Source organism: Vulpes vulpes, chromosome 10 (genome assembly GCF_048418805.1).
Source record: "Vulpes vulpes isolate BD-2025 chromosome 10, VulVul3, whole genome shotgun sequence".
Lineage (NCBI taxonomy): Eukaryota > Metazoa > Chordata > Mammalia > Carnivora > Canidae > Vulpes > Vulpes vulpes.
Genome location: NC_132789.1, coordinates 6,260,887 through 6,282,650, shown reverse-complemented (window position 1 = coordinate 6,282,650; position 21,764 = coordinate 6,260,887). Strand labels below are relative to the sequence as shown.

Sequence of the window (21,764 nt, the reverse complement as noted above, 5' to 3'; positions counted from 1 at the left end):
GGGAAGAAGAATAGAACCAAGCAGTTTTAATAAATGTTTTTTTTTTTTTAAGATTTTATTTTTAAGTAATCTCTATACCTAAGGTGGGGTTCAAACTTACAACCTGGGGGGACACCTAGGTGGGTCAGTAGTTGAGAGTCTGCCTTTAGCTCAGGGTATGATCCTGGGATCTGGGATCAAGTCCCATATCAGGCTCCTTGTAAGGAGCCTGCTTTACCCTCTGCCTATGTCTTTCTCTCTCTCTCTCTCTCTCTTTCTGTGTCTTTCATGAATAAATAAATAAAATCTTAAAAAAAAAAAAAGAAATAGGAAGTACCTCTTAAAAGAAAAAAAACTTACAACCCAGAGATCAAGAGTCACATGTTCCACCGACTGAGTTTTATTTATTATCAATTGGCATGCTCTTACTAGAGCATGTAATTATGCTTTTTGGGACACATGAACCTTTGATAATTTTTTCAGTGGATACTAGAGTGTCCTGCATTGTATTTTTCTTGATCATTTAAAATATATATATTTTACTTATTTGAGAGAGAGTAAACATGAGCAGGGAGGAGGGGCAGAGGGAGAGGGAGAAGCAGACTCCCCACTGAGCAGGGAGCCCCATGGGGAGCTCAATCCCAGGATCCTGAGATTATGACCTGAGCCAAGGGCAGACGCTTCACCGACAGCCACCCAGGTGCCCCCTGATCATCCTTTAGTGATCAATCAGTAAACCAAATAAAGTCTGGATTTTTGAAGGGAATTTTGTGAAAGTCTAACTGAGGGGTAAGTAATAAGACTATCACAAGGATGAACTTGTGCTCAGCTGAGTTTTTTTTTTTTTTTTTAAGATTTTATTTATTTATTCATGAGAGAGAGGGAGGCAGAAACACAGGCAGAGGGAGAAGTAGCCTCCATGCAGGGAGCCCGATGTGGGACTCGATCCTGGGACTCCAGGATCACGCCCTGGGCTGAAGGCAGGCGCTCAACCACTGAGCCACCCAGGGATCCCTTAGCTGAGTTTTTAATGAGTAAGGGAAATAAGATAGCAGGATTGAGAGGACTATGAGAGACTGAAGTGTTTGAAGAGGAAGGAAACTGTCATTCAAATTTTTTAAGTCAACTGGCAGATAGGTGTTGGGTGTGGTGGGAGTCTAAGAGTTTTAACAGCATGTGGAACTAATACCTGTAGGGGAGAATCTAGTATTAGTTTTTCAGTGATAGTAATGAGGATAGAGGCAGATTGCTAGGGCATGGAGTTAGGGAGATACACCTTTGGCCTTGGGGCCTAATGGAAGACTATAATACCCTGTGACTGTTGTAGGCCTCCAAGCCTTTGAGAAAGGATTCCCAGATGGACAAGAAAGAAGGGCAGTTGGTAATTAGGGTGTCCTAGAGTTGTGGAAGAGAGCTGTTTTTTGTTTTTTGCTTTTGTTTTTAAGATATTAAGGTGAGGCACTTGGCTGGCTCCATCAGTTAGTGAGTTCATGATCTTAGGTGGTGAGTTTGAGCTCCATGCTGGGTATAGAGATTATATAAATGAACAAATAATCTTAAAAAACAAAAAAGATATAAAGGCATCTTGGGCCTCCTGAGGCCATGGGATCAGGCCTGGAGTGGAAGGCACAGAAGGGTTGAGCTGTGAGGAAATAATTGGGAATGCAAAGGTAATAGTACCCTGCAAGACCCAGAAACCCTGTAATTGTCGTTTAGTCTGAAGGAACTGGGTGAAGGTAGTAATTCTCTCTGGTTCTATTTTTAGCCCATCCGGCAAAAAGTGGCCTAGGAATTTGAAGCAGAACAGAATTGTAATTTATCTTTAGATCTTTGTGTCCTTTGTTGGCTAATTGTTTGAGAAGGCATTTAGCGTCAGTGGGACAAGCCTTGGGGTGGGAGGACACAGTAATAAATCATTTATCTATTGTAAAGTGTAGAAATCCTAGGGAAATCAAGATCTTTTAGGTCAGTATGGAGGGTTTGAGATAAGTAGGACTTTTAGCATATTCCTGAGGTAGGACTATCCAAGTATATTGCTGACTGTTGCGTGTAAAAGTAAAAAGATACTGACTTTGGGGGTTGATAGGGATGCTGAAAAAAAGCACTGCATAAGGCAATGACAGAAAAAGTAGTGGTTTCAGCTGGTATATTAGAGGAAGGTATGAGAGTCAGGAACAATAGGGTGGCAGGGTGTGACTGTATTGGTAACTGCCCTAAGGTTACAAAATGCCTTCCTCTATCATGGGGTTTTTTAGCTGGAAAAAATGGGGTTAATACAAGGATTAGTAGTGAGGATGATCAGTCCTTTGTTGATAAAGTCTTGAATAATAGGAGTTATTCTTTTAATGGATATAGGGCTTAAAAGGTATTATGTAATACTGGGTAAGGGTTTTCTTTAATGGATCAATTTGAATAGCTATTGGGGGAGCCAAGGTTATGTGTCCCAAATTGTTGGAGAGGCTGCCCACAATTGATTAGGGAGCGTATTTAGGAATGGAGGGCAGTGGACTGCTTGGAGGGCAGTACTGCGCAGATATTGGTAGAATTAGAAATTTTGAAGATTGAGGCAGATGTAACTGCCTTTCATTTTTTTTGGTGAAAGGAAATATGGGCCTGGGAAGTATACAAAAAATTTCTTCCTAACAAAAGGGCTGGGGTGGGAGAAGTGTGCCTGGCTGGCTCAGTTGGTAGAGCATGCAACTCTTGATCTTAGGGTCCCGAGTTTGAGCCCCACATTCAGCATGGAGCCTACTTAAAGAATAAAAGAAAATGCTGGGGATGAGGGTACCAATAAAAGGGAATTGTTACCTTGTCGAGTGCCAAGAATGAACTCTAGGGGTTCAGATGATGGGACAGTTGGTGGCTGATAAATGACTCTGATCATGGTTAAGTGCTTTTGTATTCTTGAGGCAAGGGACTGGAAAATAAATCGGGGGTTGAGGATTGAAGAAGTTGCTCCAGTATCTATAAAAATAAAATCATCTTAGGGGTGCCTGAGTGGCTTAGGGTCTGACTCTTGATTTTCATTTAGGTGGTTATCTTGGGGTTGTGGGATTGAGCTCTGCATCAGACTGCTCAGCTTGGAGCCTGCCTGTCCCTCCCTCTTTGCTCCTTCCTCTGCTCGCACTCTCTCGGTCAAATAAATTAAATCTTTAAAACAGATTTTTTTTTTAAAATTTTTTATTTTTATTTATTTTTTTATTTTTAAAGATTTTATTTATTTATTCATTCTTGAGAGATAGAAGGAGAGACAGAGCCAAAGACACAGGCAGAGACAGAGCCAGAGACACAGGCAGAGGGAGAAGCAGGCTCCATGCACCGGGAACCCGACGTGGGATTCGATCCCGGGTCTCCAGGATCGCGCCCTGGGCCAAAGGCAGGCGCCAAACCGCTGCGCCACCCAGGGATCCCTAAAACAGATTTTTTAAAAAATTTATTTGACAGAGAGATAGTGAGCACAAGCAGGGGGAGCGGCAGGGAGAGGTAGAAGCAGGCTCCCTGCTTAGCAGGGAGCCTGAGACAGGCTTGATCCCAGGACCCTGAGATCATGACCTGAGCCAAGATAGATTAAACTGACTGAGCCACTCAGGCGCTCCAAATTAAACCTTTTTTTTTTTTTTTTAAAGAATAAAACCATTTTCATTCTAAATTGTTATGGGAGTTTCTCCGTTGGTGTTTGCTAGAAGAATTGAAAAAAATCCCTCTTTTGTCCTTGGAGCATCTCTAATTGGAATGAAGGATTGTTTTTGAGATTTTTGTTTTTTAGAGAGTACACACACATGCACATGCACGTGAGTGGAGCTGAGAGGGCATGCGCAGAAAAGAGAATTTCAAGCAGGCTCCAAGGCTCAGCACAGAGCCAGGGACCCTGAGATCATGACCTGAGCCAAAATCAAGAGTTGGACACTTAATTGCACTGACCAGGTTTCCCAAGATTTTTGTTCTTTTGGAGCTATCTTTTATGTTTCAAGCATTTCTTTTTGAAAGATCCAGGGTTTGTTTATTTATTTATTTATTTATTTATTTATTATTTATTTACAATCCTGAGGTCTTTTATTTTCTTTACAGTTATGATGCCATGAATTCATAGGGAATGGGTTCCAGCAGTTCAGGCTCCTTTCCATTGGTTCTCACAAAGTGTGCTTCTCTGGGTGGGGCAGGCTGGCGCTTCAGTTGGACCCAAGTACCTTTCTCTTTGGCTTCCTTCTTTTTCTGATCATTTTCCTTCACACGCTTCAGGAAGCTATCTCGGCTCTTTGAGTGTTTAATATGCTCAATGAGGACATTAATTCTCTTGGCAAGAATCTTGCCCTTAACTTGTTTGTTTACAACAATGCCAACAGCATGCTGAGTAACATTGTAGACCCTTCCAGTTTTGCCATGGTAACATTTGTGGGGCATTCCTTTTTGAACAGTGCCCATTCCCTTGATGTCCAATATCACCTTTCCTATAGATTCGCATGTATGTGGCCAAAGGAACAACTCTATGTTTTCTAAAAGGCCTAGAGAACATATAGCGGATACCTCTCCTCTTTCCCTTTGTGTTGGTCATTTTGGCGAATTACTGGAAGATGGTGGTTCCGTATAATTTTTTTTTCTTTTTTTATGATAGTCACACACACAGAGAGAGAGGGAGAAGCAGAGACACAGGCAGAGGGAGAAGCAGGCTCCATGCACCGGGAGCCCGACATGGGATTCGATCCCGGGTCTCCAGGATCGCGCCCTGGGCCAAAGGCAGGCGCTAAACCGCTGCGCCACCCAGGGATCCCCCGTATAATTTTCTTTTTTAAGTAGGCTCCATGCCCAACATGGGGCTTGAAATCATGACTCTGAGATCTCGAGACCCTAAGATCAGGTGAACTCTCCTGAATTTCAGGTGAATTCTTCTGAATTTTCTTTTGGGTTAGGAAAGTCTTTTGCAAGATTTAGAAGTTCTGTTTAGGACCAGGGGATGAAAGAAGGGGGACCAGATTATTGTAATTTGTACCAGTAACTTTGACTTTGAAAGATGCTATGACTTTAGTTTTGGGAAGATGGATGGTGACAGGGCTGAGAAGGAGACATTTCAGAGGAGAAAAAAAGAAGTTTGGAAAGATCTGCATATAGCAGAGGAAATAGAAGGGATGCAGTAGGAGACAGAATTGGAAATGGAAGATGTAGAATAATTCTTGATTTGGTGTTGAGTTGTTCTGTTTTCATCTTTCTTTGACTTTTGTATTTTTTTTTCTTTTGTGGAGGCTATGACTGAGTAGGTTCTTTTGGGGGCTTCTAAGTACCAATTGAAATAGGCTTCCACTGACTTTGTGAAGTATGATGGCTTCACCTTTCCAATTGTGCTCTTAAATATACCAATTTAGGGATATCAAAGGTGCCCCAATGAGGCCAGTGAAGTTTTAAAAGATCTTTAGTGATTTGAACCCAGGTTGAGGAAGCATACAACTCCCTGGACCATTTTTAAATTTTTTTATTAGGATTTTATGTATCTGTTGAGAGAGGGAGCAAGCACAAGTGAGGGAGGGCAAAGGGAGACGGAGAGAAGCAGACTCCCACTGACCCAGGAGCCCGTCACAGGGCTCCCTCTCACAACCCTGAGATCATGACCTGAGCTGCAATCAGACCCTTGGCCACCCTGGAGCCCCTGGGCCAGTTTTTAATCTTTGAGACCATGGTATCCATTCTGTATTGGAGGAATCCCCTGAACTGATATCGGTTCTGAAGTGAGGAAATCTCCCTTCCCAAAGTCTCAGGGTGCCTGACTGGTTCAGTTCGTGCAGCAGGAGACTCTTGATCTCAGGGTCATGAGTTCGAGCCCCAACTTAGGTGTAGAGATTTACTTAAAAGGGGGGGGGGGGGGGGGCAGAAAGAAAAGTCTCCTGAGCTATACCGAGGTGGGAGGTTGGGGATGTGAGAGGACCATGCCGGTCACCACCACCCCCAGTTATAGGAGCAGCCCTAAGAGAAGCAACACGGGGCTGCAGTGCTCACTTGGGCAGGTCCAGAGGTCCACGGGAGGTGCCTGAGGTGGCTTCACATCTTTTCTTTGGCTGCTCCAAACTGCTAAGGAAAAACCTCAGAAGCGTGCCTATGAGCGAGGAAGAAAACAACTATTTAGGTGGGAGGCACAATCCAATTCAGTTGTGTGCCCCTCCCCAGACGTGAGCTGATGTGGGCCGCGGAGTGGTCGGTTGACCTCTTTAGGTCAAGTCTGTGAGCCGCCGAGTACATTCCAAGAGGCCGCTGCCCTTCCGCGAACTCCACAAAATGGTGGTTGACGCAAGATGGAGTCAGGGTTGTCAGCCCTTCCCGGCTCCCTCTTCCTCAGTGTGAACTGGCTCACGCACCCTCTGCAGACTCTTCCATACAAGCCGATTCCCAGAGTGAGTCTGAGAACCGACACTCCCACAGCGCTGACAGATCCCTTCGCTCGGGAGGGTGATCCGGCTCCTCCCAGAGCACTAACCGCACATTCGATAGTCTTTCAACTCAATCGTTCAATTTAGGAGTTTGTCTTCGTGCAAAAAGCTAGAAAAGCTAAAAGCTCATTCTCTTCGGAGAGGACATACCCTGGAGGTTCAATACACATGGATTTTTTTTTTTTAAGTTAAAAGAAAGAAAGAAAGAAAAAAAAAAAAAAAACCCCAAACCACTGCTCGCGGCGAATCTGCTTCCTCCAATGTAAAGGTCTACTCGGGCAGGCGCGAGGAATCTCCCGGCGCTTCGAGTCCGGGGAGTCCGCTGGCCTCTGTGGAAAGGGAAGCCCGAGCATTGCCGAGGTGAGTGGCAGCGGCTTGGCGCCAGCAAGGCCCGCTCCGGCGGGAAGGACGAGGGAATTGGGCCGGGACCCTGCGTCCATTCGTGTAAGGGCCGCCATGTTGAAGCCTGGCAAAGGGGGAGCCCTTGGAGGATTTGTTGCGGACAGCGGGGGCGATAGCTCGGTGGAATTAGGGCCCCTTCTCCCCCCAGAGGGTGGGAGAGGTCGGGGGGTGGGCAGCCTCCAGGGCCATCGGTCAAAGCTGGGGTGCTGCGGGGCTACTGGCAATATGGGCTCTTCTACCCAGACTTCCGGCTTCGCGGCCGCGGGGCCACTGCGCATGCTCGGGAGGTCTGCGCATGCTCGGTTCGGCGGGTCTGATTTCAGGTCTATTTCCCTTTTGCGGGCGAAGCGCGGGAATATTCTAAATTCCGGGGATTCAGTAAGGGGGGGGGGGGGCATGTTTTCTTGGATGGTTTCTTAATAGCTGATCTGTATAATAACTTAAAAAGCACTTTCACGGACACTGTCTTATCTAATCTTTTTAAAATGATTTTTAAAAAGATTCATTTATTTATTCATTAGAGACACAGGGAGAAAGAGGCAGAGACACAGGCAGAGGGAGAAGCAGGCTCCACGCAGGGAGCCCGACGCGGGACTCGATCCCGGACTCCGGGATCACGACCCGAGCGGAAGGCAGATGCTCAACCGCTGAGCACCCCCGCGTCCCTGTCTTAATTTTAACAAAAACCTAGTGAAGTGGCAGGTAGTTAACATTTTACAGATGGTTTAAATTTTGCCAGGAGAGGACTAGGTCTTAAACCTGGTGTTCTGTCTCCAGGTCCTGTGTTCTCCTGCGCTTTCCACACTTTTTTCTTTTTTTTTTTCTTCTTTTTTTTATATATATTTTTTATTTTTTTAAATTAATTTTTATTGGTGTTCAATTTACCAACATACAGAAAAACACCCAGTGCTCATCCCGTCAAGTGTCCACCTCAGTGCCCGTCACCCATTCCCCTCCAACACCCGCCCTCCTCCCCTTCCACCACCCTTAGTTCGTTTCCCCGAGTTAGGAGTCTTTATGTTCTGTCTCCCTTCCTGATATTTCCCAACATTTCTTTTCCCTTCCTTTATATTCCCTTTCACTATTATTTATATTCCCCAAATGAATGAGAACATACACTGTTTGTCCTTCTCCGATTGACTTGTTTCACTCAGTACACTTTTTTCTTTAAGGATTAATTGTTGCATTCCCCCACCATTCATCTCTCATATCTCATCCTCATGTATGAAATAATGATACGAATCTAAAAAATCCAAAGGAATTGTAGGAAATCTCAACATAATTCTGCAATGGGAAGAATACTGTGAATGATGAATGAGAAGCTGTGATGCCTGCTGCTGCTCTCTTGGCATTTAGTTTAAGAGTTTTTTCCCCCCCCCCTTGGCATTTATTATTGACAGGATACCACCAATGAGGAGAAACAGAAAATTCAGATTATCCCTTAGTAATTCCCTTCAGATTTTTAAAAAGATCTCTTCAGATTTTTAAACAAGATTTTATTTGTTTATTTAGAGAGACAGATAATGACAGAGATCACGAGTGAGGAGAAGGGAGAAACAGGCTCCTGGCTGAGCGTGGAGCCCAATGAAGGGCTCCATCCCAGGACCCAGGGATCATGATCTGAGCAGAAGGCAGATGGTTAACCGACTGAGCCACCCAGGCATCCCTAAAGATTTTATTTATTTATAGAGCGAGTGAGAGAAAGAGTAGTGGGGAGGAACAGGGAGAGAAAGAAGCAGACTCCCCGCTGAGCAGGAAGCTCAATGCCCAATGCCCCAGATCATTATTTGAGCTGAAGGCAGATGCTCAACTGAGCCAGCCTTGCTCTCTGTATAATGTCAGTTTTATTTGATGGATCTTTTATGACCTGTTCTTGTTGACTGGGGAAGGGATTCTTTCCTCAGCCTCAAAAACCCAGACTCCTTGTAGGATTTTGTTTTTTTGCTCTTCCCATCTCCAAAGTTTCATATTTTATGACAGCCATCTAAGGAAATACTGTAGTTAAGAGCTCAAGTTCTGGAGTGGTAAAAGCCCTTGAATGTGACTACCTGGCAGGGCTACTTCTTAGCCTTGTGATTTGCAGCTAAAGAAAGTTTTGTGTATCTCCCTCCTCATCTGAAATGGCACTAATTGTAGAACCTATGTCCCAACAGTGCTGAGAGGTGAGGGTGTTACAGGATTTTTTTTTTCTCTGTTGGTGCAGAGAGCTCTTGGTCACACTCCTTTGAAGAATGAAGAGGTTAGAGCAGACAAAGTCGTGGGCGGCAAAGCAAGGTTTATTGAGCAAAAGCAAAGTGATAGTACAAAGCTCCCAAGAAGGGGCCTGAGAGGTTGCCACCAGAGTTCCTAAGTCTAGGGGGTTTTATGGGCTTGTTAGCTGGCTGTTTTAATCTGATTAACCCTCCCTGAGCCTGTCATACAGTTGGGTTTTTGTCATCTATCACTTGGTGGAGAGCTCCTTCCAGGGTAGTATAAAATCCTTTGAAGGGTGGTTTCCTCTTAGGGTAGGGCCCTTGTCCCTGCCTGTCTTCTAGCTATCCTTCATCAAGAGGAGTTAAGTGCTTAGCATAGTGGCAGGCACCCCCTAAGTCTTCAGTACAAGTTAACTATAATTATCATGGTCCTCATGTTTGTGGGTTTTTGTGTTCCCCCTGGCAGCCCTGTGATGGAGGATAGGGAGTGCGGTCTGGACTGTTAGGGCCAATAAGGATGGAATTGTTAGATAATACTAGAGCAGGAAGAGAGTCAAACAATGTAGTGTGAGTTCTCTCTCTCTCTCTCTTTTTCACGTGGACAAATTCCATGAAAGAGAAGAGATACAAAGTGAGTTAGAGACAGCACCCAGACAGGACTGAAATCCTCTCTTGTCTTGTTTCTCCAGCTGTTTATCATCCTTCTACCGATAAGGATATTAGAGTTGCTGGTTAACAATGACAGGCATAGATGCCCTTCTTTTACGGGGTGGTAGCAGACAGTATCATTGTGCCCAAGATTGTGAATCCGAGGAACCACCAAGGAGTCGACACTGATGCAAGCGCACGAGTGTTGATTAGCAAGCTCGAGCTTGGGTCCAAGTATACCCGACACAGCGGAGCAGGGACTTGGACCCCAAAGTGGGTTACAGCTGGGTTTTTTATAGGCTGGTCTAGGGGATTTTCAGAGGGGGTGGAGGAATTTCTCAAGTTCTGTTTACATTCTGATATGGGGCTTTCAAGGGCATTGAGCTCTGTTCTCATTCTAATATGGGACTTTCTACCACAGCCGGGCTCTGTTGTCTTTCTGATACCGGATTCTCTGCCTAGGGCAATTCTGAGCTCTGTTGTCTTTCTGAGATGAGATTCCCTGAGGAGGACATTCTGCAGTTTTTCCTATAAAGTTCAGCTCTTATTCACAGGGGCCTAAGATGGCTGTACTTTTGCTAATGCTAAACTTTAGGTGGGATGGCCTTGATTTTTCTCAAGGCCTCCACAAGTATAAAGTTGTTTTGCCTATCAGTTCGCAATGAAGTCATCCTTTTTGTCTGATTTGGACACAAAGAACTTCACTATATTTTGATTGGAGTTGGTTTAGTTCCTCAGTATTTATCAGGAAGTATCCCAGAATCTGGAGATACAGTAAAGCATACACTAGACTGAAGAGTGTTTACTGTGTGTTCGGGGAAGATGAGATTGGTATTACAGAAGCCGTGAAGCTGTGAGCTGTAGGACAGATTAATTTGCTTCACAGGGAGGTTGGAAGCTGGGCTTGGAAGGACCAATAGAATTTCCATACGTGGAGATGTGGAAAGGAAGAGGCTGTTCCCAGGAGAGGAAATCGCACAGGGTAAGAACCAGAGCTGGGGAATTAGGGCACATTTAAGGAGTGAGAAGCAATCCTGGGTAAAACAGATTTTGCAATGGCATGTGGTAAGAGGCTAAGTGATGCTCAAAAGGTCTTGAGTGCAGTGCTGTTGACTTTGGATTTTATTGTTTTGGTGTTTTTATTGGGAATATAATTTCACAGTGTATCCCATAAATAATCACTCCTCTTACATAACCCATCAACTGAAGAAAAACAAAAGCAAAAAGATCCTTGAGGAAAATATGAGTAAGAGGGTAATTACAGATATTTTAATACCATGGAAAGATGTAATGAATGAGAGTACTATATAAATTGGACAGAGCCCTGGTTTGTTAATTAATTAAAGTAAGCTCTATACCCAACGTGGGGCTTGAACTCATGAGCCCTAGATCAGGAGTCGTATGCTTTGACTGAGCTAGCCAATCATCTGGAGTCCTGGTTTTAAGGTAACATATTTTGATATTGGCTGTAAATTTTGCAGAGATGGTCACGTGAGCAGTACCAGTGTCTGAAATGTTGGCAGACACTGTATTCTAGCAGAGTCACCAGAATGTGAATCAATTACCATGTTAACTGCCTTTCCTCTCAGCTTAAACTTTCCCACCCTCTTTAAAAAAAAATTATCCTGTATCAGAACAAACGACAGTTGGAGTATGCTTGCGGGATAAAATTGCCATTGCAATCAGTTCCCATGCCATAAGGCACAAACAGATTATCAGCCAGGGGATTGAGAAAAAAATCTCATATTCCTTTTGAATCAAAGAGCCTGCTGCTGCTGGGTCACTGTAGTTTTAGCTTTGCTACCTATGCAAAATACTACATCAAAAACGCCATTTTCGGGATCCCTGGGTGGCGCAGCGGTTTAGCGCCTGCCTTTGGCCCAGGGCACGATCCTGGAGACCTGGGATCGAATCCCACATCAGGCTCCCGGTGCATGGAGCCTGCTTCTCCCTCTGCCTGTGTCTCTGCCTCTCTCTCTCTCTCTCTCTCTCTCTCTCTGTGACTATAATAAATAAATTTAAAAAATTAAAAAAAAACACGCCATTTTCCCTTATAGTTTTGTTTTTCTAAAAAAAAAGTCCTTATCTTTCTTATCTTTTAATAATGCATACCAAAACATTTACAGATGAGCATGTAATAATATCCAGAATTTCCTGCAAAGTAATCTAGGAGTGAGGATGTGAGTGGGGCACCAATGAAACAAGACTAGCTACATGTTGGTCAGTCAGGTGATGAGTCTGTGGAAGGTTATGCCATTCTCTACGTGGTACATGTTTGAGGTTCTTGGTAGTAAAGAGTTTTTAAAAACACCAATTTTCATAGCAGTTCCGAGGCTTGTCTTCCTATGACCATTTTAAAGTCTGAAAGGTGAGCCTGGATTCTGATCCATGTTGCCACATTTTAATGTGGTTGGTAAGTGTCCTGATGGGACTAAATTGGATGATACACAGATGGATCAAACCCAGCAAATTGCCCTGTGCTTCTTCCCGGGATGGAGGGTTGAGCAGTTTGTGACAACATCTTGGAGCCCCACTGTCTGGCTTTGATATTGTCCCACCCACTTTGTAGCTGGAAGGCCTCACGCTCTAGGTCCTTTCTTCCCTATTGAAGAAAGAGTGAATAATAGCATCTATTTCTCAGGGCTATTTTAAGGATTAAATGAGTAGCTCATAGTAGGTGCTACATAAAGGTTTGCTGTGATCCTTCCTAGAACATGAACGATTGGATGCCCATCGCCAAGGAATATGACCCCCTTAAAGCTGGCAGCATTGATGGCACTGATGAAGATCCACACGATCGTGCTGTCTGGAGGGCAATGTTGGCCCGATACACTCCCAACAAGGGCGTCACAGGAGACCCCCTCCTCACCCTGTTTGTGGCAAGACTAAACTTGCAGACCAAGGAGGAGAAGTTAAAGGAAGTATTTTCTCGCTACGGGGACATCAGGAGGCTTCGGCTGGTGAGGGACTTGGTCACGGGTCTTTCAAAGGGCTACGCCTTCATTGAATACAAAGAGGAGCGTTCTCTGATCAAAGCGTACCGAGATGCAGACGGCCTGGTGATTGACCAGCATGAGATATTTGTGGACTATGAACTGGAAAGGACCCTCAAAGGGTGGATCCCTCGGAGACTTGGAGGAGGTCTGGGAGGGAAAAAGGAATCTGGGCAGCTGAGGTTTGGGGGGCGTGACCGGCCTTTTCGAAAACCTATTAATTTGCCAATTATTAAAAACGATCAATACAGAGAGGGAAAACGGGAAAAGCGGGAGCGATCTCGGTCTCGAGAAAGACACTGGGACTCTCGGACGAGGGACCGAGACCATGATCGTAGCCGAGAAAAGAGATGGCAGGAGAGAGAGCCAAGCAGGGTGTGGCTAGAAAGTGACTGGGAGAGAGAGAGGGACTTCAGAGATGACCGAGCCAAGGGGAGGGAGAAGAGGGACCGAAGTAAATAGAGGCTCACCAGCATCGCCAGAACCCAGACCCAGCATAAACAGAAGCACAGAGATCTGTGTTGCTTTTATATAGTATGTGTGTCCAGTGCTTGAGTAAAGCTTGCTAATGGTGGTGGGGTCTGGAGTAAGTTTTCTTTCCGATCTGGAACCCAGGTTCCAGCTGAACATGATATTATGAACTTTTCTTTATCTCTCATTATTTAATAAACTTGAGAAACAGTTTTGTCTTTGCCAGCATCTACACAGAAGGGCAGGTAGCAGTAGACAATTTGTTTTTGCAATTTTGATTGTCTCCTGCCTGTTGGAATTGACCATTTGGGGGGCTTGGCAAAATGAGGTGATGACCGAAAATCATTTGCAATACTCTCAGACTCTTGGGAACCTGAATATGGCCAGAGTAAGCTGTATCTTTTCCATCTTTATAGTGTAAAGGCTTGGCAAACTGAAATAAAAATGATATAGGGCAGTGAATTCAGGGATAATGTTCAGAACTTCATAGCAAAGCCAGTGTGTGCAGTAGCCTGGGTCAGCAACCAGCTATTCTCAAACAAATGTAACTCCATTCTTGAGCCAAATGCTGACTGCCTTTTTTTCCTCCCTGTTTTTGGCAGGGAGGCTGGCATTTAAAGTGAAAAACCAGGGATGCCTGGGTGGCTCAGTGGTTGAGTGGCTGCCTTCGGCTTAGGGTGTGATCCCGGGTCCAGGGATTGAGTCTTGCATCAGGCTCCATGCAGGGAGCTCCCTCTGCCTGTGTCTCTGCCTCTTTCTCTGTCTCTCTCATGAGTAAATAAATAAAATCTTAAAAAAAAAAAAAGAAAGAAAGAAAGAAAATAAAAGAAAATGAAAAACCAAAGTTGCAGGGCTCTGAGGCTCTGGTCTGTGAAGCTCTAAAGAAGTGATCATGAAACGGCGAGAAATCAATGAAAGAGGCTTCTATGTGGTTCTGATGGATTGATTTGTCTTCTCCCTCTTGGACATCCGGCCTCCCATTTGTTGGAGGGCTGGATATATTGACGTTAACTTTTAAGGGCTTTGAAAAGTACCATGCTGTTCCCAGGATTTTCACCAAAGTGACACTTAGCATTTTTGTTTTATTAATGGCTGTATCTTTGTAAGCTCAGCTTCTTTAAAATTCAAGATGTTTCATGCAAAGTAAATGATTTAGTATCAAGACTCAACACATTCACGACCAGGTTTTTGCATTTGGGGTATGAATCTCATTATGCTATGTAGGGAATCTGTTCTATCTTAAAACTATTAGGACAGTTTTAGAAAAATAGGTTCTTTCCTTTGTAAAAAAAATTTTTTTAAAGATTTTATTTATTCATGAGAGACATAGACTGAGGGAGAGGCAGAGACACAGGCAGAGGAAGAAGCAGGCTCCATGCAGGGAGCCCAATGCGGGACTCTATCCTAGGACCCCAGGATCACACCCTGGGCCAAAGGCAGGCACTAAACCGCTCAGCCACCCAGGGATTCCCCCCTTTGTAAATTCCTAGCGCAGAATTTTACCATCTCCTATGTCTCAGAAAACAGCCATGCAGGTGTACACTCTTCTGACTTCATTCAGGTTTTGCAAAGTGCTCCCTGTTACGACACCAAAAGTGTGTTATGGGCTAGAGTTGGCAGGTACTTCAGCTAAACAAGCTCTCCACATTAGGGAAGCTTGTGTTGTGAGACAACAGCAGAAAAAAGAAATCCAGTCATGGTGTTTACATTATCCACGCTAGTGGTTAACCCTGGGTACCAGAATATAGATGGATTAAACAAATATGCACACATAGATCCCATCCTTGACTTTGAAGCTTCACATTGTATGGACCCTGGTAACTAAGCAAAACAAAAAAGTTGGTATAAAGCCCCCACAGCAGGGACCTTAGCAGTAGCCACATGACAAAGGCATAAACCCTATCACCTGGCAATTCTAGTTTATTCTGCAGACTGACGTGTGAAAGTGTACAGTGCTGTTTTAGACAGTAAAAGACTGGAAAAGAAGTTGACAGTGTAACTGTCAATATGAACAAATTATGCATCTACATGGTACACCAGGGGTCCTCAATCTTGCACTATTACATCTGGTGCTGGGAGACTGTTATGGGGGCACTGTTCTGAGCGCTGTGGGATGTTGAGCAGCATCCCTGGAGCCGACCCACTGGATGACAGCAGTTCTGACAACCAAAACACCAAAAATATTTCCAGACATTGCCAAATGTCCCTGGGGGACATTGAGACCCACTGTCTTATGTACTGATGTGGAGTCATCATCTCCAGGGTATTCTAAGAAAAGAAAGGTACAGAATAGCACATATATCGTATGCTGCCATTTATGAAAAAAAAGGAAAAAAATATTTTGTTACATAACTGCATGTATATTTATAAGCTCTTTGAAGACATTCAAGAAACTCGCAACATTGGTTACTCCTGAGAAGGCAACTAAAAGTGGCCAGGGGGAGTGGGATTCCTTAATACACTTGCTTTTATACTCTGAGAATCAACTGATAATTCTTGTGGGCAGTCCGGTTTGAGAATCACAGTGCATAAGCAACATTATCCTGTCTGATCATTCTTTTCTGCAATCTGGAAACAGAGTCCCCATAGACTGTAAACCAACCTGATGGTTTCTTAGCAAACCATAGCAGAATGTGTAGTGGACTCCTCAGATGTTACTTGAGTGTTCTGCTAGCAAATGCTACCTCTCTCAATCTGTCAGCACCCAGCCTGTGCCCTGAGGTGTCCTCTGTGGGCAGAGAGAAAGACAGTGCTATTTGGGCAAAATCTCAGCTCACCAGATACAGGTTTCTGCCCCTCTCTGTGTCACCACAGCCCTGTGAGTCAGCCAGACATGCAGTCCCCAAGCAATCTCTTCACCCACTGCCTTCACACTGGCGAGTCTGTCCCCCCCACCCCATTTCAAATCCGCTCTGGTACATTGGTCTTCTTTATAGGAGACTAAGTGTTTGATGTATTGAAAGATAAAAGAAAGAAGCTGAGGGGAAAAAAAATACAAACAAGAAATGAAAAGGGTTGCAATTTCTCATCCTTAGCAACTTTGGTTAGTACTGCATAACTCACAGCCGATTCCAAGGCACTCGTTACGTGCTCTAGGCAATATCAGTAACAAGGTGCAAAAGAAAAGAGAACCACTGGCTCTTGCAAAGTCATCTCCAGTTTCTGGGTTAGGAGGACCATATTTTCTGTTGCCTCACATCTAAGTGGGGCCAGCTTGTCTGGTGACTTTGGAGGCTTATCCTGCTTATCTAATGGATGCATCCTATGTACTGTGCTACCACCACAACAATTTCATGAGAGATATAAGGAAAATCTACTGCTTCCCTGCCTCCCACTTCAGTACGACAAATGTGTTAATAAAACCCCTACACAGAATTTCATACAAAGTAAGTCAAACAGCAATTATAGTGGCATGTGATGTATTTGGCTTAAAGAAGCTTGTGTTACTGAAGTTAATGCAAAAGTCTGGCCTCTGCTCATGGTGTTATTAAATATATATCCTAAGGGATCAGTCATCTATTATAAACGATCATAGCCCTGGGTATAAATAAACATTTCTTTAGAGTTTGGCATCAGTTTTTCAGTGTGCTTCCTCAAAGCAGTTTGTTTGAGGGATCAGTTCTAGAGGTGCATCTGAACCGAGAGGTGTGCAAGGTAGCAACACCTGAAGCTGCCAGGTCCCACTGCAGGCGCTGGCGGTGGATAATTCAGGTCCCAGGGTGGAGGTGGGCTGTGGTCACAGGTGCTGCAGGGCTTCCTGTCCTTGCTCCGTGTAACTGTCATCACGGTGGGAGTTGGCCCACTGGCCAAACGACTCCTGGATGTGCACGTTCCTCTGCGTGTTGGCCAGACGCTTCTTATCTCGGGAGAAGAAGCTAAACCTTTTGGAAGGAAGAGAAGGAAATGAAAGCCAGCCCTCTGTGCACTTTAAAGATTTTTTTTTGCAATGCCAGGACAGACAGCAGCAAATGTAGAAGGAAGCAAATCAATTCAAGGTGTGAAAGAAAAAGTGGGGGTGCAAGTCAAAGTTATTTGAGAAAGCAGCAGGGGATTCTGCATGTCATTGTCACCAAACCTGGGAGGTGATACAGTGTGAACAGGGCAGGTACATATGTGATGTGTGATGCATCTCATCTCTTGGTTAAGCACTGGTGACAGTCTTTTCCCATTACCAGTGGAAATAAAAACCAACTAGAGGGGCACCTGGGTGGCTCAGTGGTTGAGCATCTGCCCTTGGCTCAGGGCGTGATCCCAGGGTCCTGGGATTGAGTCCTACATCAGGCTCCCCTTGGGGAGCCTGCTTCTCTTTCTACCTGTGTCTCTCATGAATTAAAAAACAAAAAACAACCCGACTAGAAATACACATCTGGAGTTTCTCTACCCTAATGATGCAGAGAAGGTAATAACTGAAAGCCACACAGAGTTTAAGATGATTCTGACATAAAGAGATGGATGTTTTTAATTTACGTTATGTAATGTGAATCAGGAAAGTACATATGCAGCACATCAAAGCCCAGATTTCATGGATATTACTGCTAGAGATGAGCTGAAAGTAGGTATTTTAGAAAAATGAGACAATTAAAAAATAAGTAATAGCACACATGGTTCTGTCATTATATAAACACTAAATATTATATGCAAATGAAATTGGGGAAAACACCAATTTACAGTGTCAAAAATTGATTTGAGGGCAAAAGCCCTTAGAAGTCAGCACCAGAACTTGCTACATAGCAGCAGCTAATGTAGACCAAGAGGTCTTTTTAAAACATCTGTGATTACTGGGGCATCTGGGTGGCTCAGGTCATGATCTCAGGATCATGAGATGGAGCCCTGTGTCAGGATCTGCTGAGCATAGAGCCTGCTTAAGATTCTGTTTCTCCCTCTCCCTCTGTCCGACCTCCCTTTATCCCTCCCGCCCCACTCACTCTCTCAAAAAAAAAACAAACCCCAAACCAAAAATAGCTGTGACTACTGATCATTGATCAAAGTGAACCATCTGATGCCTGAAGGATGAAGGTAGAAATCACAGGCAAAAAGCTTATAAACTGGCCCATTTAAAAAAAGAAAAAAACTTAAAAAAATTTTTATTTTAAATAGGCTCCACACCCAGTGTAGGGCTTGAACTCACAAACCTGAGGTTAAGAGTCACACGCTCTGGGTGTCTGGGCGGCTCAGTTAATTAAGTGTCTGACTTGATTTCAGCTCGGGTCATGATCTCAGGGTCTTCAGATTGAGGCCTGTGTTTGGCCCTGTGCTGGGTATGGAGCCTGCTTAAAATTCTCTCTCTCCTTCTCCCTCTGCCCCCCACCCAACCCCTGTGCCCTTTCTTAAAAAAGGGGGGGGGGGGCACACACTCTGTGGACTAAACCATCTAGGCACTCCTAAACTGGCCCATTAATTTTTTTTGGAGGGGGGCAGGGGGAGAGGGAGATAGAGCATCTTAATCAGGTGCCACGCCCAGTGCAGAGCTCAACACAGTGCTTAGTTCCACAACCCAGAGATCATGACCTGGGCTGAAATCAAGAGTCGAACCTTTAACGGACTGAGCCATCCAGGTGCCCCAAAACTGGCCCATTTACAACAAGGTCTGCTTTAGCTCCAGCTCCAAAGGCCAGGACCCTGGCCAGTAAACTCGAAGTGGCCCACTTTTAATTTCCTCCAAAAACCTCTCCTAACCTGCTCACTGTCCTTTGATACTCCTACTTTCTAATGAGATTCATTCTATTCTCACTGAGTTGTTACTCTTGAATTTTGGTTTCTGAACTTGGTAAGAGAGAGAATAGCTATGTTATGTTTCCCAGGGGCAGGAATAGAAATGCACCGCTGAGAAACTGAAGCTTCAGAGCAACTATTTTTACTTCCCTCTGGCTGTTCACCTATTAGTCTTTTTTTTTTTTTTTCCCTACAGTGCTGTGGCCTATGGAGTTAGTTCCATTTTAATCACATCTGGGTGAAAATGATTTTACTATTCTGTGCCAACTGGATCCTACGATCACCTCCTACCAGGAATAAAGTGGTTTTTCATTGTAAAGTTGGGGCAAGCCACGTGTATCTGGAGAAATTCTCCCTCCCAGTGAAAGTTTCTTTTCTCTACAACAGATATGTATACTGATAAATGAAGGCACAATGTTCATACCGGGTTATTTGTGAGCCCTTTCCATGGTGAAATCAGGGCAATTAGCTGGCCAAAAATACAGCTGCCACACATCACTGTGACATTTCACCTCTACCTGACTCAAGCGGGAAAGCCACATGCCACTTCCTGTTCAAGGGGACATAGAGAGAAAGAAAGCGCTGGTCCCCTCTTCTGCTCTTCCTTTTTTTAAAAGAAGACCAAATGGCTTTCCAACACTGGCTTGGCGAAACAAAGCGGTTTAGAAAGCTAGGGCATGAAAGTCAAAAACACAGCGTTAGTGTCACTCTGAGGGTGAGGGTCCATGGTGGAGGGAGGGGGCGGGCACAGTGGGCGTTGATTACTGACCCGTCACTTAAAGGACCTTCTTTACTGGATCATGGACAAGGTGGTTTTTAGGATGGAAACAGAAAAAGACAAAAAGAATTATCGGTGACAGAGCCGAGAATTGCACGGCATCACTCGTGCAGACCGAGACTCACGAGTGCACGTTTGAAATCACACTCGACACCCACTTCACATGGCAACACGCAGGTGATGGCCATGCAGCTAAAGTGGCCAAGGAAGGCAGGCCAGCCTCAGCAGAGTCGCAGCACACATTCCAAAGGCACAGCTCAAAACGAAACCAGAAAAACACAGTGCCTACAAGGGCAACAAGTCGTCGGATGGGCTGCAGTGTGGGGTCATCTATGATCAGTCCAGCTGCTACCATGGGCATTATGGCTGTAAAGATCCTGGTTAGAAAAGTACAGATAGACACAGAGAAGATAAAAACAGGGAGGCATGAAAAATAAACACATTCCACACATACCAGCTGAAGGGTTTGCTTCTGGTAGATGTCATGGGTGGAACTGAATCTCCCTCCTCAAAATCCTGGTGAAGCCCTAACCCCCGCACCTGAGAAAGCGATTGTATCTGGAGATAGGATCCTCGTAGAAGTAATCCATTAAGATAAAATTATACTAGAGAAGAGTAGATCTTTGTAAAAGGGGAAATCAGGACACAGGCACACACAGGAGGACCGCTACGTGAAGATGAGGGCAGGGGTACAGGCGATGCTTCTACATGCCGAAAAGGCCAAAGATTGCCAGCAAACCACTGAAACTGGGAGAGGCACCAAATGTTCTCTCTCACAGACCTCGCAAGGAAGGGACCCTGCCAACACCTGGATCTGGGACTCCCCGCCTCCAAAGCGTGGGACAAAGGCTCCCAGCTGTGGTCCTTGACGGCAGCAGCCCCAGCACACTCACACAGCCCGAAGGGAAGACATGGTGGCCCGGGATTTGGGAAGGAAGGAGTCAAACCTGCCGTGGGTTAGTGGTGACACCCTCGGGTGTCTTCTAACACATCTCCCCCAACTGCCATGCACTGCAGGCTCCATGCCCCAAAGGCAGCCAGGGGGCACCCAGGAGAGAAGAGGCGGCCAGGGTGGGCTGGGCAGGAGAGCTGTGGCAGGGAGCCTGCATGAGCCACCCTCCTGGCATAAGTCAGAGCTGACAGTCCCTTGTTTTGACAAGGAAAATGAAGACAAGACTCCAGTCAAGCCACCAGAGCTTATTTTCAACAATTTTGATTTTTCTTTTTTAGATGCTGGCTGGGAAAAGAGGAATGACTGTTTCAGATGAAGTTTGGGATTACCTGTGTTTGGATTTACCTCCAATACACTTCACGGAGTAGCTGGAGAGTTGGCATATTGGCAGAACCACATAGGTGTCTAATCATGGTGATGACAAAAGGGGATACCTTTTGTCAAACAAATGGGCCCAATCCCCCAAGACCAGGCTGTCAGGCACAGCTGGCTTTCCAGAGGACTCTGAGCCACATGGTTCTGCTCCAACCTCTGCTGGACCCCTCTCGGCCTAACAGGGACCCCCACCAAAGACACAAGGTGACATGTTTGCCCACCTGGAAATGCTGACTTCATGTGAGGTCCCATTAGGGGTCAGACCGGTACCCAAGGGCCCTGGGACACCTGGAGAGTTCTGGCCGAGTAACTGAACTCCCGGCCTTATTCCAAGTGCCTCCCTGCAGGGACCACTTCCTTTAGAGGGGCAGCCTCTTCCTCGAAAAAAGACTGGCTTATATCAGTCAAAAGTTTATGCTCTGGATATGGTGTAGCTGGTTTTACCTACTCCCTACCCGCTGTTGGTTTCCAGAAGACTAAATCCAAAGAAGTGGTGACGGTGGCATTTCAGGCGGCACAACAGGCAGCTGTGAAGAAGCTATTTCTGGGCTCAAGTGAGGAGGGCGGTGGGTAGGACAGGGATAGAATGCACTCCTGCCTCTGATGCTTCGGGGGCCACCTACTCTGAAGGCCGACCTTGCCGGTGTGTGTGACCAGCTGTTCTGCTCCATAGCTTCCTTGGCTGTCCCTGTGTCCCTGCTGCCTGCTTCCCGCCTCCCGGGTCAGCCCCCCCACCCCTGTTCAGCAGAGAGCTGCTGTGAGTCTGCAGGCCTTTGATTGAGGAACGGATACCACACAAAGGGGGCGCTGGTGCCTGGTGGCCATGGAGGACAGCGCTGGAGTCACTCA

At 45.3% G+C, this 21,764-nt stretch overlaps 2 protein-coding genes and 1 pseudogene across 11 annotated transcripts in view; 1 reads left to right on the top strand and 2 right to left on the bottom strand.

The window, feature by feature from the left end:
- Positions 1–13,310, top strand: part of KMT5A (lysine methyltransferase 5A) — a 72,456-nt gene extending 59,146 nt beyond the window's left edge. For 3 of the 5 annotated variants that reach the window (XM_072725025.1, XM_072725023.1, XM_072725024.1), the window contains one exon: positions 12,346–13,310. In XM_072725025.1, the coding sequence (XP_072581126.1) occupies positions 12,346–13,089 (744 nt within the window). In that variant the 3' untranslated portion in view covers positions 13,090–13,310. Of the gene's footprint in view, positions 1–6,440; positions 6,753–10,435; positions 10,617–12,345 lie in introns of those variants that run through there. The other 2 variants (XM_026017158.2, XM_072725030.1) reach the window with 2 other exon arrangements.
- On the bottom strand, positions 3,976–4,576 carry LOC112933862 (large ribosomal subunit protein eL21-like; annotated as a pseudogene).
- A 1,690-nt stretch (positions 13,311–15,000) lies between the features above and the next one.
- Positions 15,001–21,764, bottom strand: part of RILPL1 (Rab interacting lysosomal protein like 1) — a 44,577-nt gene continuing 37,813 nt past the window's right edge. For 2 of the 6 annotated variants that reach the window (XM_026017151.2, XM_072725035.1), the window contains one exon: positions 15,001–16,979. In XM_026017151.2, the coding sequence (XP_025872936.1) occupies positions 16,835–16,979 (145 nt within the window). In that variant the 3' untranslated portion in view covers positions 15,001–16,834. Of the gene's footprint in view, positions 16,980–19,579; positions 19,604–19,877; positions 19,966–21,764 lie in introns of all 6 variants that reach the window. The other 4 variants (XM_072725034.1, XM_072725032.1, XM_072725033.1 and 1 more) reach the window with 4 other exon arrangements.